This window comes from Euprymna scolopes, chromosome 22 (assembly GCF_053919585.1).
Source record: "Euprymna scolopes isolate OS-2025 chromosome 22, ASM5391958v1, whole genome shotgun sequence".
NCBI lineage: Eukaryota > Metazoa > Mollusca > Cephalopoda > Sepiida > Sepiolidae > Euprymna > Euprymna scolopes.
The window spans coordinates 114,283,295-114,303,488 of NC_136503.1; the positions used below are offsets into that span (position 1 = coordinate 114,283,295).

At 32.7% G+C, this 20,194-nt stretch overlaps 1 protein-coding gene across 2 annotated transcripts in view; it reads left to right on the plus strand.

Annotated features, from left to right (window-relative positions):
- The window catches only part of LOC145243667 (isovaleryl-CoA dehydrogenase, mitochondrial-like), a 191,075-nt gene that overhangs the window by 162,390 nt on the left and 8,491 nt on the right, over positions 1 to 20,194 (plus strand). For both annotated transcript variants that reach the window (XM_080106714.1, XM_080106715.1), the window contains exons 3-8: positions 699 to 750; positions 4,319 to 4,488; positions 9,310 to 9,403; positions 10,966 to 11,102; positions 12,627 to 12,723; positions 19,235 to 19,328. In XM_080106714.1, the coding sequence (XP_079962840.1) occupies positions 699 to 750; positions 4,319 to 4,488; positions 9,310 to 9,403; positions 10,966 to 11,102; positions 12,627 to 12,723; positions 19,235 to 19,328 (644 nt within the window). The remainder of the gene's footprint in view (positions 1 to 698; positions 751 to 4,318; positions 4,489 to 9,309; positions 9,404 to 10,965; positions 11,103 to 12,626; positions 12,724 to 19,234; positions 19,329 to 20,194) is intronic.

The following is a 20,194-nucleotide window of genomic DNA, read 5'->3' on the forward strand; positions in this document are numbered from 1 at the left end:
ATATTTCTACTTGTTTCAATAATTACAGCCACAAAGAAAAGAAAACAACCACTTTTACAACTAGATCGCTATCTATTGAGTTTTTTTTTTTTTTGTCGATCTTAGGGAATCTGTATGGAATTTTGAATGGAACACTTTATTAATTATAAAAAATAAGATTAGATTACCATTAAATAAAAAAAGACACATATAATGTAATAATAAGTCAGAATTTATAATGGTAATAGTTAGACTACACATCTAAAACAAGAATTGGTCTAAGGCTCCTAAAATTCATACAAGAATTTCCCACAAAGACGTGCCATAAAGGATATAAGTTCCAAATAATAATCAGTTCTAAGTGACACTCTTCTTGAGATTGATGGACTAATCTTCGGTACAGGCGATACTAATTACAATTACAAATTACTTAAAATTTCTACCCGTTCATGGCTGACTGAATAAGAGCATGCTACCCCTGTGGATTAAATAAAGGGTTTCCTTCAAAATTCATACAGATTCTTCAGTTTAAGATACAACTGAAGGTTGAAGGCTACATCATCCAAAACATGAAAATAACATCCAAAATCTGAAATAATACAAATTCATTTTTTTTGTTTGATCAGTTTAGATTAAAAAAAAAACATTCATTTTAATTAAATTACTTTTTATTTCCTCACGATTTCCTGTTAATTTCTTCTATTCTTTTTTTAAACTAGGAATTCTTCTTAAAATGTGGCGAGATGGGATTACTTGGAATAACTGCTCCAGGTAAGTTTTATTATGATCATTTTGAAGAAAGGATTTGAAAATACAAGAGCAGCAGCAGCAACAACAACAGCAGCATGTGTTGGATGGCTTTTAGAAACTTCCAAACCAACCTATCTCTTCAAGGTTTTTATTTATCCCTCTTTCTCTCGGTCCTGGATATGACCTTAAACTATATCCAGTGGTGAGGCCCCAGCTTGCAGGCTTTGGGGAGTGTGGAGCCACCCTTTAATTACCATTGCTCCCAGGTCCACTCTGACCCGGAGTGGTAGTACCTGTTAAGGTCCCAACTATGGGTTAAATAGAAACTGATTTGAAAACAACAAATATATTCTATTAAAATTTTTTCTTCAAAATCTTTGGATTCGGCATTAAGTAACCCGAAAAGGGTTGATATGCCGTAAAACAAAAACAACCAACCAACCAACCAACCCTCTTTCTCTCAAATCCATGATGTTTCCCTTGGCCTTCCACTGCCAACTGACTCTAATCTACTAATCCAAGAAGTCTCATCTATTCTTTCAATGTGATCATACCAATAAATAATGCACATATTTCTCAATACTGTTTAGATTTAATCTTTTTTTTTTTTTGTACATCGGGTTACCACTTATCAAGGCCCGGAGGCCACTCGAAGATAAGAGTTATTGAGTGTACAGCAGTCAATAGGATAATATCAAAGTAATTATAAGTAATGGAAATTTGGTAAATTGGATTACTTAAGGGGAAGGTTCATCAAGAATTTGTTTACGTTGGACTTGAAGACATCCAAATTTTAGTCAGATGAAAAACAGGCAAATGGAGGAGAGTTCCAGAGGCGTTTAGTTTTAAGAAAGAAGCTTTGTTCATGGAATCTACATTTAGGTTTAGGCGCAGATAAAGAGTGGGGGAAATTATTGACAGTGGTTTCAGCTAGATGAGTGTTTTTCGTAAAAGTTTGGCGAGGGGGACCATAGATCAAAGCTCAAACAAGCACTTACTATGGAAATAATGATAAAGAAGAGACAGGCTCGCAACATTTCTTGTGGGAAAGAAGTTGTAGGGAAAAGAAAAGGGCATTCCCCACTAAGCTACGAAGTCCACTTTGAACTCTGTCAAGGCAGGAAAAGCTGCTTCTAGCAGCTCCTGCACAGATGTAGCAACAGCATTCCATCACTGGACACACTTGGCTTGCTTTAAAGTTATCAAATCTAAGTTTGTCTTTAAGACTCACATTATGCAGCCATCATATTATTTTTGTTCATGCAGTGCAGGTCTTCAATCTTCGCTGTTCAGATTTCACTTCCATACCTCATCACACTGCGTACACATGCCTAATTAGACCATTCCTTGGTTGACAGTAGTAACACTCTGCTGGTTAGTAATGAAAGAAGTTCCTTGAACTTTATTGACTCCTAATCCTTGCCATCACACAAGCACATGATCTGCTTCATTCTGTGTACGAAGGTAACAATATTTTTGTATAAGCTCAATATTGGAATAAAATCTATAATTTTGCTAAAACTGATCACTTGAGTTCTCATCCATCTCTATTGTTTTATACACCAACTGCTTTTCATCTCTTAATATACATTCGTAATTTCTTATTTTTTAATATTTACTAACAATCTCTCACAAAGTAATTTCTGAGAGCCATGCACTTCCTTCAACTGAACTGAACCAGATCTCAATCCAACAAAAGAAAAGTGCTTATTCCAGAATTATGTTATATGGTTGTATTTTGGGCTGTGATGAAAACAGCCGACAAACCCGACATTCTGAATGCTGTCATACTCTCGGCCTTTTGGCTAAGAACGCTGTATAGTATTTGTTCTGATACTACATTTCTTTTCTCTGTTTTTAATCTGTAAAGAAGAAATCACAAGACAGCACGAACAAATTGGCAACAGACAGAAGTTGGAAGTCATTAACAAAAAATAAAAATAATAAAATAAGATGACATGCAATCTGTTACAGAGTGTAGATAATTTAAATTTTGTAAAAAAAATTAAAAAGTTGACAGTATTAAAAAATAATTCCTTTACCTTTTCATTAAGAGCAAAGTGTCGTGCCATCAGATATATACTACATATTCCCTGCCAAGACTTTGTTTCCTCTTGAGTATATGATCAGCATGGATTAGATCTGCTGTCTACTTGCTGGAATATAACAGTTGCTTCTGTTGCCTACAGATTATTTCATGGTTTTTGCTCCATCACAATGCTTGAATACTGCCTTGTGCTGTGGCTGAACAGACCAAACCTACGCCAATATACATTCACATTAGACTCTCTGCATAATCACAACGGTGTTTGCTTAGAGATTTACCAGCAATCTCCTTTCGCATTGTTTTCTGCAGTTCTAAACGTGTTGCCTTAGAATTGTGTGAATGAACATGTATCACTGTCACATTTTCAGAGTTCTGTATCGGCTATTATGCTGTTCCTAAGTTTTATGCATTTTCTAATTAGATTAGTAGCCTCTGTCTATTGCTAACAGTTTTATGACCATGGCTTAATAAAGAGAAAAAAAAGTGTGTAATTTCTGATACTACATCTTTTTTTCTGTCCTCAGTGAAATTCTTCTAGATTTCAATTTTGTCTCAATTTAGAATGCCGCTTGTTAAGGAGTTGGATTTTTCCTACATTAAAATCGAACCTCGTGTTTAACTCGGTTGAGAGACAAATAAATAGGAACATGCTGAACATTGACAAACTCATTTTTCTTCTTAATTGGCTTCTTCTGTTTCTTATGTGTTAATCCTGAGCTATTGCAGGTTCATGATGATGGATTTTTGTCTCCATTTGACACAATTACAAGTTTAATCCAGGTGAAGAGGTCTTTATGCAGGGTGTCTGCCCATCTCCTCATTGGCTTTGTTCAAAGGCAAGTTTTGCGACGGTGTTGTTTGTCTTCAGCACATGTCTAGACCATCTGAGCCATCATTCCATCTTGCCATCAATCAATGTGATCTCATAGCGTCTTCAGATATTTTCAGGGCATTTTAGTTTCCACAACAGCGAATCTTCACTCTGTCTTCCTCATTGTCAGTAAGCACCCGGAATCTTACAAAATCATAGGCCTCAACAGTTCGACTTTGGACAGTCGCTGATATTGCTCTTACACAGGATACCAGTGACGGTCTGCCTTAAGTTTATAAAGTATAGATATTGTTTTACAGTTCATTGCTGAGTTTCACCCCAAAAAGCCAATGGCTGCTTCAATTTGATTTTATGTAATCCTAAGGAGCAGATAACTCACTGGTACTTCCTGTATCAGCAGAAGATAACTTCTGGGTACTATTTCAACACAGAAGTAAATAACTCTTTTACCAATATAAAGCCATATCATATTAATGCAGGCAGCAACTTCACTGAGGATATTGCTGTCATTGCTGAGTATCAAACCGAAATATTTGAAAGTGTGCGTCCGTGAAGATCCTATCTGTCAATTTAGAAGGTGTCATGTTTGTTGTATCGATGGTTAGATACTCTGTAATTATAATGTTCAACCGTTGTTGTTGGATTATTAATATTATTTTTTTTATTTTCCATTTGACCACAGACGTTTATTGATTTGCTTTGTTTTGTAGGTGAATATGGTGGTTCTGAAGGCTCCTACCTTGACCACTGCCTTATTATGGAGGAGATGTCAAGAGCGTCTGCAGCAATAGCGCTCAGTTATGGAGCCCATTCCAACCTTTGTGTCAATCAGATTGTACGACATGGAAATGAAGAACAAAAGAAAAAATATCTTCCAAAGGTGACGCATAATGTTTGCTCTTTCTCGATACACAAATTTTTATTTAAAGTGTTTACATATGTAGTATCTTAAAATTCAAGTACTTTCAAGTGATCGGGAGGTGTGTAGTCTAATGAGTGCTTTTACAGCAGTAGCATGTATAGAGGAGAGGGAATAGAGTCAGGGTTAGCCCTGGACATCCAAATTTTTTCAGGGGTTGTATGTTAATTTTAGTCAAATTTTTTTCTTTCTTCTTCATTATATACAATATAAACAAAATGTTTTGGGTAAATATTTCAAAGTACAAGTCAAGACATATTACAAAATGTTAAAGAGAATTAGTTAAATAGTTTATATACACTCACTCAGCCATATAATGTCATCCTTTCCCATGTCATTTTTTTTCATATAAATTTATTATCATCTGTATATTTTCGTTTTACTGGTAAATTTAAAATCAATAAATATTTATTATTTTATCATTAGTACCAGCAATGGAAAATTAAAGTTTACGCAAATAAAACAAATTTTTTAAAACATTGTTTTTGGAAATAGAAATTAAGCTAAAATTTTTCTGATTTTGATATCCCAAAAAGTTCTGTTTTCTGCTTCCAATTAATCAGCCCAACCTTAGTAAAAGTATTCTGTTGTGGAAAATGAATTGAAACGGATCTATTCCGTGCATAAGAATTATCTACATCTACATATGCTAAGACATTTCATGTTTGTACGTATGTTATTGCACATTTAAAAACATGAGATTCCCGATTAGCAAAGATGGTGATTAACATGATGTCATTAAGGTAATAAACACCTTAAACTGAATTGTTCAAAAATCAAATTATGTTTTCTCATCGACTCTGTACAATTTTAAATAAATACATTTTAAGAAATAATGTTCATTTTATTGATTTGAAGACTATCTCCCTTTCTCAACACTAGAACTTATACTTGAGTCTTTGGAGCATACAATCACAGAATTGGCCCTAGACATCACCACACTTCTGTATGCCACTGAGTACAGCTAGTATGTGTGTGTATATATATATATATATATATATATATATATATATATATATATAATCCTTCAGGGCCTTCCAAAGGGCGAATGAACTCCTTTTCTGGGTCAATGGCCAACTAGCACTGTGTATATTTGTGTGTGTGTATATGTGTATTGGGGTGGAGAGGGCTCCCATAAGCCGTGGTGAAGGCAACCTTTCTAGGAGAAGCAAATCTCTGATTTAAAAAACCATAAAGCGGGAGACCAGTACCCGCATTAAGCTGGTCTGCAGTTTAATTTGTTGCTGGCTATCTTGCTCTTGCTTGTTGCTGGATCTCAACATTTTGAACCGAGAGAGAGACTTAGCTGTCGTACAAAGCTAAGACTCTGTAACATCATCTTTGTATAGATACTCTCTCAGGCATTTGGGCTCATGAATTTTAAATGCCTGAGGGAGTGGCACTCGTCTGACAAGAGACGTTGCAATCATCATCATCATATATATATATATATATTAATGATGGGACGATTCCAATATTTTTCCTGATTCCGATACAATTTCCGATTCTATGCTAAATTCCCAATTCCGATACAATTACCGATTCTGATTCTTTATAAATCTCTAATTATTTATCTATAAGATTGTTATTTTCCCCAATTTTCATAAAAACACATGTTAAATATGCAGATATTTTCCTAAACATCAAAATACACTTGTGAAGAGTGATCTATCGATCTTAGCTTTACTAATATTTTAAAATCAATAAATATTTATTATTTATTATTATTACCAGCAATGGAAGATTTTACTTTAAACCAATCAAATAAAAAATGACAATTACAAGAATCGTTTTGGCATCGGAAAATAGGCATCAATTTTTCCGATCCGATACCTATAACCCCAAATCTTCCGATTTTTCCAATTCCCGATTCCGATTAATTGCCCCAACACTAATTTTAAATATATATATATATATATATATATATATATATATATATATATATATATATATATATATATATATATCTTTAAAATTGGAACTTATAAAGATAATCAAAAGCTTAATATTCTAGATAAAGGATATAGAAATAGGAAAAATAAATGATGAAAATAAAATTGAATAGATTACATTATTTATTGATCCATCAAATTCAAATGAGGAATTGTAATCATGAAAAATCCTTAATCCATGGATGTGCTCTTTTCATCAGAGAATAAATATTAATAAAAAAAATGCATAAATTTCAAAATATAAAGATATACAATAAATTTTTTGCAAAAAAAATAAGACATTTTCAATAAAAAAAAAAGCAAATTAAAATCAATTAATCAAGAAATTAAATGACTGGCTAACTGGTTGATACCAATTAGCCAGTTAAATAATTTCTTAAACAGTAATGTGTGAAGCTAAAAGAAGAATCTGGAATCCAAGCATAAAAAATCCAAGTGTGAACTGTAGCACAAAATGTTTATCATATTTTCACAAAATCAATAAAGATCAAAATGAGAACATCAATTTGTGTATTTTCATATCCGTGTGTGTGTATGTATGTATATATATATATATATATATATATATATATATATATATATATATATATATATATATAGAGAGAGAGAGAGAAAGAGAGTCCAGGTTAAGTATGTATTCACAGGGTAAAAAAATTCAAAGAATTTCAACTGGATTTATATAATAGTGCTCAGATAGAAATATTTATATTGATATTTTTATTTGTACAGATCTGTAGAAAAATGACACTGACATGAGAATGTTTCGATCTGTAGTTAAAAACTATAATCTCTTTAAGAAAATAAATCTGTCTTTTCTTTAGGTGTTGAAAAAAAGAAAAAACTTCGTTATTTATTTGATATGACGAACATAGAGAAAAACTATTCTTGACAGCGAGAATATGCACACAGCAAAGCGTACATGTTTTGTGAAGCTATTTAAAAATCCTGTAGCGAATACCTACTAAATCATGCATGTGATAATGCAAAAAAAAAAGGTGGAATTTTGTTTTCAGCATGTGGCAAAGCAGATAGATGAGAAATAATGAGAGATTATTAAAATAGCAATAAGATCAGAGATTAACATAAGAGATGCCCCCAAAAGGCATAATCTATAAATATAAAAGCGAAAATGTGTGTGTGTGTGTGTGTGTGTGTGCGTTTTCGTGTATGTCCAAGAAAGGTTTTTTCCGCTTGCTTTTCGCTCAGGTTGCTTCTTCTTAAAATTTTTTATATCACATCTAAATGATAATATGTACGAGTTACGAACTGGCGTTGCGTGTGTATTTAATTTGCCTGACTTACAAAACTTAAATATTCAACGGTTTTCGATTCGTATTCGTATAAAGAAAGAAGCAAACAGACGTCCCGCACTCAAAGTTGACGTCATTAAGTCGTCAAAAACGCACACCTGCCGTTAAATGTCATTTTTTTTTCACACTTTATTATTTTCCAACTGCATGTCAAGGCTTCGGGGAGTTTTTAAAACAAACACCCGACCAATGATTTTTGTTTTCATTTACCCAAAAACATACACACCTCTAAATGCCTGGGCAATGCCGGGTACCCCTCGCTAGTCTATTATTATAAAAGTTGTTTATTTTTCTTTTTTCTTTTTTTTACTTCAGTTAGTTTTAAGAGATCAAGGGAGCTAACTCCTCCTGGAGCTAACACTTGATTCCGTTACAATATCAGATGGCTCTTTTAAGAATAGACGCTGTTCCCTTTATGGTTGCTATCTGTATTTTGTTACAGGTTGCTTCTAAGTATTTGTAAAGATTCTTTTTTATTAAGCCAGTTGCTTCTATCACAACCAGTGTGTGTGTGTGTGTGTGTCCAACTAAAAGTAAAAACTTACACAAAACACACCCACGAAACTGATTTTTTTATGTACTAGTGACTCACTTTTATCAAGGCCCTTGGCGCTTCAAGGATAAGAGTGAGTTGATCAAGAAGACAGTGAAACAACAATATGAAGGTTATTAATAATTAATGATGGTTGTGACTAGTTAGAATTAGATTATTTAAAAAGATGGCTCAAAAACATATTTCACAGACAGAAAGAAAGTTTACTCATGAAAGTTCTGGTTAGTTTTAGGTAGACAAAGGGAGTAAGGAAAATTATTGCCAATGGTTGTAGCAAGACAAATCCTTGGTCTGGAAGTTATACAAGATGAAACCAGTCAGTTAAAGGTCAGATGAGCATATATTCTTTTTCTCCATTACTTTAGACAAACTATAGCAAGATTTTATTTTTTAATATTCATTCATTTGGGAGTTAACAGGAAAAAAATTAGTTAGGGAGGGGTGATGCATTTTTAAGAATTTTTTAATTATTGCAATTAAACCACACAGAGGCTTCCAAAGTATGCCCTGAAGGCCAGATCTGACCCATCAGGGTCTTTAATTTGGCCCACAGAGCTCTTACGGAAAATGTAAAAAATGTTCAAGAAAATCTTTTTAAATAGAAATGTGTGAAAATAGTGTGGTGCTTTTCTTTTTTGTTCATAAAAAAATTAAAAGTATTTAAGGTTTTGGCGCACCAGTTTTACTAAAAAAAAAACAAACAGCACTAAACATGTCCTCTTGTATGGGTATACTACATCTTCATCATCTTGTCTCTCCACTACCGACTCTTGTTTTCACTTGTCTTCTGCACTTGGTTCCAATGCTAATCACAGAATAAATTAAAGTTATTTTTTTTGTCTTAATGAATAATTTTAACCAATTTCATCAAAATCACTTGTTTTGTTCATATTCATGTGTAAAATGTTTTTTAGTGCACAATAATTAATGTTTCTAAAATTTATTTTTTTCTAATTCCGAATTTTAGTTGATATCAGGTGAATTTATGGGTGCTTTGGCCATGAGTGAACCTGGTAGTGGTTCAGACGTTGTTTCCATGAAAACAAAAGCTGTACATAAAGGTGAGGTTAATGTTAATTGTGTTCAAACAAAAAATAAAATGGAAATTCATATTAAAATAAACTAGCAATTTAAAACAACATTAACAAAAAGTATTGTTTATTCTTAATTTTTAATCATTATTTATTTAAATTTATTTAAATCACTGTAATCATTGTGAGTACAATATAATTGGTTTTGTTTATCTGACGGCATGTTATTTAATGCAAAATACTGATTTTATCGACGGAGTTGTTCGAGATCATGTCAGGTCATATCAACGAAATTGTTAGGGATTGTGTTGAGTCACATCAACAAAGTTATTTGGGATCATGTTGAGTCGTATTGAAGGAGTTGTTCAAGATTGTGTTGGGTTGTGTCAATGGATTTGTTTGGGACTGTAGCGGGTCATGTAGATTGAATTGTTTGAGACTATGCTGACTTGTGTTGACAGAAATGTTTAGTACCGTGTCGGGTGGGTTGCATTGACGGTATTGTTCATGTTGAGTCATGTATTCGGTTTATGCTTGTTGTTCAGTTGACTTGATGATTGTTGCAATCGTACTGTCATGTGTGATGACAATATATATATATTTTTGGAAGGGCTCTGTTTCCTCGTGAAGTTACAGGGGGTGAATTTATGGATACTAGAGCATGACATGGTCACCAAATTAATTGGATCAGACTTCTCCAATCTTCCATCTAGCTGAAATGGAATATTGCAATTCGCCCGGTCACAGGCTGCTCTTCCACCAGGGTGTCTAAGGTATCACAAATGGCTATTACTCACTTACAGATGATACCATTTTTTGGAGAGGTAGAGGTACTCCCCTGCATAGGGCCGCAAGGTGAATTCATGTCCCTGCCAACAGAGTGGTGATACAATATGTAGACATATAGTGATGTCACAAATACATACACATGAGATAGCATACAAATATGTGAATTATCATTAAAAAAATAAAATTTTAAAAAAGAGAAAAGTAGGAATGTTTATCAAGATTTTGGGGGTGAGAAATCATGCAATAAAGACAAATAGATTGCAATAACCAACAATCATGAAAAAGTTACTGATACAATGAATTCATGCTCAATATTAGAAATAGAGCATTTTTATGGTTAAATGAGTGAAAATAGTTATATATAACTATTAAAATATTTATTTTCATATATTTAACATTCAACAAAAAAAACATCAAAAGGAATAAATTCATTTTGAAATGTAATCAGCTTTAAATATTTTTTTGATATTTTAATTTTTTTTTTCTTTGATTGGAGAATATAAAACCATTCAAAGATGGATAAATAATGACCACTTATAATTCCAAACAATTGTGAAAATGAATATTCATTTTTTATGAATGTTTGATAATTCTCATTTCATAATTTTATTCGGCATTAAATAACCCATAAATCGTTGATATGCCATAAAAAAACAAACTAAACCAAGCACATGAAAATGTGTTGTTTCTGTAACCATGAACTTAAAACATGCTTATGACAAATATATGATAATATCATTTTTTATATTTTTGTATTATCAAATCTATTGATGTTTATTATCCTCATCAACAATCTTCCATAGGTGACCATTACGAATTGACAGGAAGTAAGTTCTGGATTACCAACGGACCAGATGCAGACGTGTTGGTGGTTTATGCCAAAACTGATTATGATAATCCAAAACCTCAGCATGGAATCAGTGCATTTTTGATAGAAAAGGCAAGTCATTTTGGGATTCATCTTTTGTTTCTGAAATATTTAGCAATATCAGAGATTTCATTGTTATATCTATTTTTTCTTACCAAAATAAAGTAACATATAACTATAGAAAGAAATGTCAATTTGAACCAGCTGAAATATGTGAGAAATGTTAGACAAATGTTAGATGGATGAGAATACAAATGAGAAATCATATTTGGATAACGATTCTTGTTACCTCTGTGACACCATTCGAGCAAAGGAAGAAGCTGGTTTTGATGTGACTGCAAGATGTAGTAAATTCAGGAAACTTCTGCCATTATTAATCAGCCAAATGGTATCAATATCCATTCAAGGAAGGGGTTTATCAGACATGTGTATGAAGTGTGATGTATGGAAGTGAAATCTGGTCAATAAGAGTTGAGTATATGTGTTGCATGAAGAGAAATGATACAATGGATGTTTAATGTAAGTCTTAAAAATGGTCTTAGATCTGATGACCTCAGAGGAAATATGGAGAGATGTATGCAGAACAGGAGACTTTGCTGGTATAGCCATGTTGAAAGAATGTATGAGAGTTCATGGGTTAGTAGATGTAGAAGAGTTGGTACAGGTATAGGCCAAATAAAACATGGGAAATAGTGATAAGAATGGATTTGGGAAAAAGAGGGATGAATAAAAAACACCTGGTCAGAGATAGGTTAGTTTACAAGCCAATTTTCGAAAGCCATCCAACACATGCCAGTATGTAAAGCAAACATTAAACCAAATATGAATATAATGATGATGATAATGAAAAAGTGTTTCAAATCAAATATTCAGAGAAGCCATCTTCTCAAATCATCCACATTTTTTTTTTCTGCTCTTTTTCACTCCAAACAAGGTGTATTGCGACTTGAATTTTAGGGACTACTATTTGGAACCATGTTTAACAGGAGAATGTGGGGAGTTGAGCAACGAGATGTCTATTCACATTACATTCAAACTTCTGCAAGTGAGTACAGTCAGGAAGGCAGGAAACAGGGGAAGAATTCGAAAGTCCAAAAGTTCAAAGGAAGAAACTATTAGAGTAGAAAGCTTTCAGGCATTTAGGGGTCTCAACAGTGAAGAGGTGGGATTTTGCTACTTGTAAGGTAGCGTTGGGAGTATGTATGTTAAGGGGCACAAGTATTATGAGTTCATCAGAGTACATTTCATTACAGTACTTGTAAAACAGACATGGAGAGTTGCACAGAATTTCAAATGGAACCTTTTATTTAATCCATGAGGGTAGCATGCTCTCATTCCATCAGCCATGACTGGGTAGTCCTATGTAATTCGCAGTTGTATTTTGAGTGTTGTCCACACTGAGGATTGAACCTTCAATGGCCAGAGGATTGTAACTTTACAACTGAATTTTACCAAGTACCTTATCCATGGATCTTTGCGCAAGGACTCGTGGCATAGTGGATAAGGTTTTGGATAATTCTGGACAAAAACCTAAAATCACTGTAATGGTTGACATAGAAAGAGTCACTTTGTAAAATTTATTAAAATTTTTTTCAGGGGATGGAGGGTTTCAGCACTGGACCCAAACTTGATAAACTTGGAATGCGTGGATCAAACACATGTGAATTAATCTTTGATGGCTGCAAAGTCCCTGGTAATTATAAAATTATTGATTTTTTTTTATGCTTGTACGGAATAGTGGAATTTGAAATAAACGCATTTCAGGTGAAAACATTATTACATACCTACGTATCATGTCGAAATTAGTATAAATTCCAAAAATGACAAAAAATAATCCAGTATATGTGCTAGATCTAGTTTTTACAAAATACCATTCACAATAATGATCCAACATTTTGTATTTTGAAATGGCGGATTTTAATTGAAAGTAAGGGAAATAAGTCAGTTTTGTTAAAATAATCAATTGCAGTTATTTTCCCTGAATTTTGAAAACGCTTCCACATTAAAACATACAATAAAACTCTATAAATTGATAAACTCAGTAAATTTTATCTTTACTTGTAATTATTTTTCTACTGGTTAATTATTGGTAATTTTTGGAATTTATGCTAATTTCAACATCACATGTAAGTATGTAATGTATTCACCTGAAATGTTTTTCAAAGTCCATTATTCTACACAAGCAGTGATTTTATTTTTTTCTATAATATTACGAACAATGCTGACAATATAAAATAAAAGTACTTCTATAGAATTTGAACAAAATAAAACCGACTTGTTGAAGCAGAATTATGTAAACAATTGGAAACCACCCAAGCATTTATACAATCAGAAACCAAGAAAAAAATAAAATACTGACAGAAGACCAGACTAAAATCATTTCTCGGGGGATGAGGGGGGGGGGCGCCATTGTTGACAGCCGAGACTCTTGTCTTAGGTATAGGTTAAAAAATAGTTAAGTTAAAATTTTGTAACTTTCTGGATGTTGGAGTAGGAAAATGGTTTTATTGTTACCTTCGTTACCAAAACGGTGTATAGAGGTGGGGAGAATAGATTATTTCGTTGCTAGTCTTTCTCTACTTGATCATTATTTTCATGGCAGGTTTTTGACTGAGCTTCAATCCATGGTTTCCTATGTAAAACATTCACAACAAAAACTTGTCTAGCTACAACCACTGTCAATAGTTTATCTTTATCTCTCTCCCATTTCTCTACCTATAAATAAACAAATTTCCATGAGCAGAGTTTCTTTCCTAGAACTGCCTGTCTGTAGAATACAATATGCTGAGATGCTGAGGCTGCTTCCCAGCTGACTACAATTTGATCATTTTCAAGTTCAATGTAAACAAATTCTTGTTGAACTGCCCGTTTAAATAATAAAATTCTGCCCAACTACCACCATTATTACAAATCATCATAATATTCTCTCACCTCACAATTATTTAACCCTTCTCTTTGAGTGGCTTTCGGGCCTTCATAAGTAGTGACATCTTAGTAAAAAAAAAGTTGCGTTATTTACCTTCATCACTAAACAATTTCTGGGGATGGGGGATATATAAAGGTTATTTCATTCTTTATCTTATTTACATGGGAGTTACCACTTATTAAGGCCTGAAGACCACTTAAGGATAAGCACCAATGAGTGTAAAGTGGTCAGTGAGACAATAGTGTGATGATTGGTGGTGGTGAAAATTGGGCAGAATTTGATTTAAAGAGGACGGCTCAACAAAAAGTTGTTTACATTGGAATTGAAAGCAATCATGTTGTAGTCAGAGTTCCACAGTTGGGTAGTTCTAGGAAAAAAACTATGTTCATGGAATTTGTGTTTAGGTTTAGGCACAGACTAAGAGTGGGGGAAATTGTTGACAGTGGTTGTAGCTAGGCAAGTGTTTGTTCTGAATGTTTTGCAAGGGGGGTAGATTGAAGCTCATTTGAGCACTTGCCATGAAAATTTCGATCTTTGTCTGAAATAAATGCAGTGAATGTTTTTTAATTTTTCACAATTGATGACAACTCAGTTTCATTCGTCTCTTTCCAGCTGTTTATATAAATTCTGCAAAAGTCGTTTTTATTTTGTTCAAATTCTGTAGAAAACCTCATTTAACCTTTATCCTTGAGTGGTCTTTGGGCCTTGATAAGTGGTGACACCTTAGTAAAAATAAAAGAAAGTTGTTTCATTGTTTACCTTCATCATTAAAAAATTTTGGGAGGTGGCAGATATATAAAGGTAGGGATGCTATGTTAATAATAATTAAGTTATCTAGTGTGGAGTTTGACAAGGATCACACTGAGTGCATGATAAACCAGACCAGTAAAACAGAATCATTCCCAGGGTTGAATGAAAGATAGGGTGACAAGATAGGGACAAAGACCAAACACCGTAGACAAAACGGTCAAGCAATATGATGAATGACGTCATGTTTTCAAGTGAGAGAAAACTAAGCATTTTAGTCAGTTCTCTCCAGGAAGCTATGCAAACAAGACATGGCCAATAATGTAGAATAATCTAAGGTGAATGTTACTTCGATGTTTGGTCTGTCCATCTGCATCACTCATTTTCTGAAGTTGGGAAATTAAGTTTAAGAAGTAAAGAACTTTATAAGAGAACATTGGTCTCTTTCTTTCTCCTTTGTAAATTCTCTCTAAATAAAACCTTGAAGAAAACTCGGCCAACATCTCCTTGTGGTCTTTCATGCATGAAAAGTTTTATTCATCTTAATTAAACATTTTCAGACGATTGACTAATTCATGAAATGCAATGAAGAGAAACAGAAACGATAGAGAGAATAAAAATAGATTTGTATAAACGTATGTACAAAGACTTTTATTGATAGTATGCACATAAAACTCTAGTCCCCTTTGAAGTAATCTCCTCCAACTTCAAGACACTTGTTGTACCATTCGAACAACTTCTGGAAGACCCCAATGGAAGCCATTTTGCGTGGGCACGTGAATGACCCTCGTCACAGCCTCTTTCATCTTCTCAATTCTCTCATAACGACAGCCTCTAAGGTTTTCCTTGAGCTTAGGGAATAACCAAAAGTCACAGGGAGCAAGATGTGGATCATAGGGAGGATGAGGAACTGTCGATATCCGTCTTAGTCGTTTGCCATTGATTTCTTGCTGGCAATGACTTTACTAGAATTTGGGTAACAATAAGCTTCCGCAAGGTTCCAGTCCTCTTCGCACTTGCCCAGTAGAGGTTTGGATGGTGTTTTCTCTCCTAGGTCTTTTCATCCTTGTTGACCCTTTGCGACTATTTTGTGTGGTTCCAGTCAATGTCTAAACTACATTTTAAAAAATTTTTTATTTTATTTTATTTTAGGAGGTGGGGGAGGAGTTAACTGAACATTTTGCAATTTCGTTTTTTTTTTTTGTTCTCTTATTATTATTTGCAGAAAACTCCAAATCCCACCTTTGGATGTAGCATTATATGAGAAATATCTCTACTAATTTTGACATGTCAAGCACAATGGTGAGTTAGGGTTAATAGTTGACATCATGGAAGTTGATGGCTTGTCTAGCATTGGCTACCCACACAAGATCTGGGCTGCAACCATGGAACTAAATAGCAAACACATGCCCTAACAGCCGCCAGTAGGTAGATTTGTGCAACCCATGGAAACCTGTCTACAAATGGTTAAGAAGAATGATTATTAAAAATACATGTATATTATACTAGCAGGGAGACCCGGCGTTGCCCGGGTTTGAATGATCATCCATGAATGTTTCACACTCCTATATTTTTATTGTCATCAAAATCGGTAAAATCACCCATTTTTTCAATCAAATCGATTGATTGCCTGCTTTAGTTGAGGACTTAATGCAGTGCACTGGGAGGAAGCTCCATATGCCTCCATGCAGTGACTTAGTCCACAATACATTGTAGTAAACATTGCACTGTAGAGAACCTACTGTTGATTTTATATACTTACTTTTTATATATAATGGCTTGAATTAAAGTTTAAAATGCAAAAGTTAAGTATCATGATTCAATTGTGCTCTAAACAGAAACATTTCAAATGTGCCACTGTCATATCAAAGAACCTACTGTTGATTTTATATGTCGGGCCTTTCGGCTTGTGTGGTAATAAAACTTCTAAAATGCACTTGTGATGTTAAGCTGTGTAAGGTGCTAACTTTGATTAAAATCGCCTGTTCCTTCTTCTATCGGGTTATTTCGATTATCAATATTCATTAAAGACATTCCAGTACAAAACCTATCTAAGAACACTCCCAGACACATAAGGTACATTAGTGGGAAATTTCATAAAAAACGGCTCAGCTGTCTTCAAGTCCATAGGGAATAAATTCACAGACATTAAAAATAAAAAAGTGAAGCAGTTTATATATATATATATATATATATATATATATATATATATATATATATATATATATATATACTAGAAAAAGTACCCGTCATTGAGTGGGTTCAAAAACAGCCTGCAGAAAATGGACTCTGATTTATTAAAGTATGATAGGTTATGAATTTGGGGGTATCAAAACCAAAGCAAAATATGATGAAAGTAAAACTAAAATAGATAAACCCCATAATTTATTATGCCATACATGTTCACACTGAAAAACTTATCACAATATTCTGTGGATTTATATTAAAAAACCTTGTTAAACTTTGTGACATATTTCCATTCTATGGAGGTCAGGCATGAACGAACACCCCATAATTTTATTATACCATATTTCTTCAAACTGAAACATAATTATCAAAGTATACTTACACAGATAGATATGAAAAGTCTTTATTAAAGTTTGTGCCTATTTCCATTCTATGGAGGCCAGGCGCGAACGCAGACCCCACAATTTTATTATACCATCCCTATTTAAGTTAAAACATACTTATCAAAGTATTATGTACATCTATATCAAAAACACTTGTAAACGTTTTTTTTTAATTTTTTAATTTTTTATTTCCATACTTTGTGGACCAGGCGTGTACACAGACCACATAATGAATCATCATTATGCCAGATCAAGCATACCCATTCCTGTGTCTCAATACATCTTCTATCATTATATGTGATCAGTTTTCTATAATAGTCAACCATATAAGGAGTCTATTCGTGACCAGACACACACACAGACGTTCAGCTTTATATTATATATATATATATATATATATATATATATATATATATATATTATTGTTTTCCTGTATATATATATATATATATATATATATATTATTGTTTTCCTGTCTAATGATTTAAGTAAATACACTCGAGGTTGAAATACATACATATTTAGTTCCATTAACGTGTTAAGCACTCTTTTTCCCCTGTTTTTTACCAAATATATATATATATATATATATATATATATATATATATATATATATATATAAGTTTACAAAGATAATCCAAAATAGCAAACATAAAATATATTATAAATATTAAAGACTTAATATTTATAAAGCAATCCTCACCAGATGGAAAAGCTCAATAGAACCAAATAGGAAATAGAGCTTATAATAAGAACAAAGAATTAATAAAACATGTTAAAACCACTTTAAGAAGAGTTATAAACATATTTAATTTTCAAAAAGGAGACACAAATTAAGTGGATAGTCCTTAATCCGTGGAGACTCAAAAGGAATACTTTCTTTCTCATCAGAGGGTAAGAGTTAGCAAAATGCGGAATCTGATTTGCTTGCAAAGTATTTAATGGAACTACAAGTAAACTATAGAGCTTATTTGGTAAAAGTTTTAAAAAATAGTGAAGCAGAGGGAATAGGGAAAAAAGGAAAAATGATTTAACGTGAATGGATGGTCCAGTGAAGAATAGAATATCCAATAATGGTAAAATCCAAGAAAAGTTGGTAAAAGTCCGGTATCCAGAAATAAAAATACCTTTAGCAAATAAGGTGCAAACCATTTATAATATTTGCTAATATTTTTCCTCTGAGGAGATGAATAAACATCGAAATCTCATGGGTTAAGGAAATATATTTGTTAATCTGTCTTTTTTGTTTTTATGCAATAAAAATTCTATATTTGAAATTTAACCATTTCAAATCATAAAATTTAAATTCCTAAATTATATATATATATATATATATATATATATATATATATATATATTGTATTAATAAAAGGTGAATCTACATAGCTTGTTCCACCATTTTATATCTTAATTTGCTTGGGTTTGTGTCGATCCGTTACACATTTGCATTGTATTGCTTTCGATAAATTATCTTTATATGCACACTAGACAATGCTTCAAACAAACTTAAATATATAAAAATAATTATTCATAATTTATAATCATTGTTGCTTCTTTAAGAGATAAAAAATAATTCTTAAAGTTAAGCACTGTCTGGTGGAAATTGAAAAAAAGTTGGTCAACAGGCCTTATGTGTGAGATCGTGACTTCCTGTTACTTGATTATTCTAACATCGTCTGTAATAAAGGTTAAGTTTCATTAATGTTTAAAAATTTCCCTTAATTTTGTGACTATGAACGATGGCTCTATGGTATAATAGCTTGTTCCACCATTTTATGTTTTAATTTGCTTCAGTTTTTGTCCATCCATTACACCTCTGCATTGTATTGCCGGCTATAAATTATCTTTACATACATACTAGACAAGGCTTTAAGCAAACTACACTAACATATTATTTAATGAAATTATCTCTATTGATGTATTTGTCACTAAATGTTTAATTGCTAATTTTTTCATTTCAGCGGAAAATATGCTCGGAAAATTAAACAAGGGAGTTTATGTGTTAATGAGTGGCCTTGACATTGAACGATTAGTGTTGGCAGCTGGACCACTTGGGTTTGTTGGAGTTTTTTTTTTTTTTTTCATTAGTTACAAAAAGTAAAATATTTTTGGACAAATTCAATTGCGTTTCTGAATTTTGAGAAATGGGGATTGATCATTTGTATAATTTGTATTCTTCAGACTACTGTTCTCATCTTGAGTGTTATTTTACAGATCCATGGCATAGTGGTTAAAGTACTTGGTAAAATTTAGTTGCAAACTTCTTCTGGAGGTTCAATCCTGGAGATACTCAAAAATATATTACGAATTATTTTTTACTTCTACCCAGTCATGGCTGATAGAATGAGAGCATGCTACCCCCATGGATTAAATAAAAGGCTTCATTCAAAATCCTATGCAAATTTCTGAATTTGACAGAAAGATTCCCAAGTTCAACAGGATCCACCTGAAGAAAGTCAGAGCTTACATCAACCAAAAACGTGAAAATGATGCTCAAGATGAGAACAGTATTCCGAAGAATACAAATAATATAGATAAACTTACAAAAAGTAAAATAATTTGGACAGACGTAATATTTTCTAAAGTCTGCAAATAAAAAAAGTTGCAACTTTGACAAATGAAAACTTTATTCGGTAACCATTTATTTATTATCATTTATTGGTTCATTTTTTTAATCAATTTTAACTGCTCTTCATCATATTTGGTTTAACATCTGTTTTTACATGCTAAATGGCTTTCAGAAACTGACTTCAAAACTAACCTAATCCTGGTCAGAATTTTATTTATCCCTTATTTTCTCAAAAATCACTTTCTCCTATGTTTCCTCGGCTTTCCCCTTCCATTTGATCATGCTACAATAACTGTTCCAGATTTATTAACCGAAGAATTCTTATTCATTTTTAAATATGACAGAACCAATA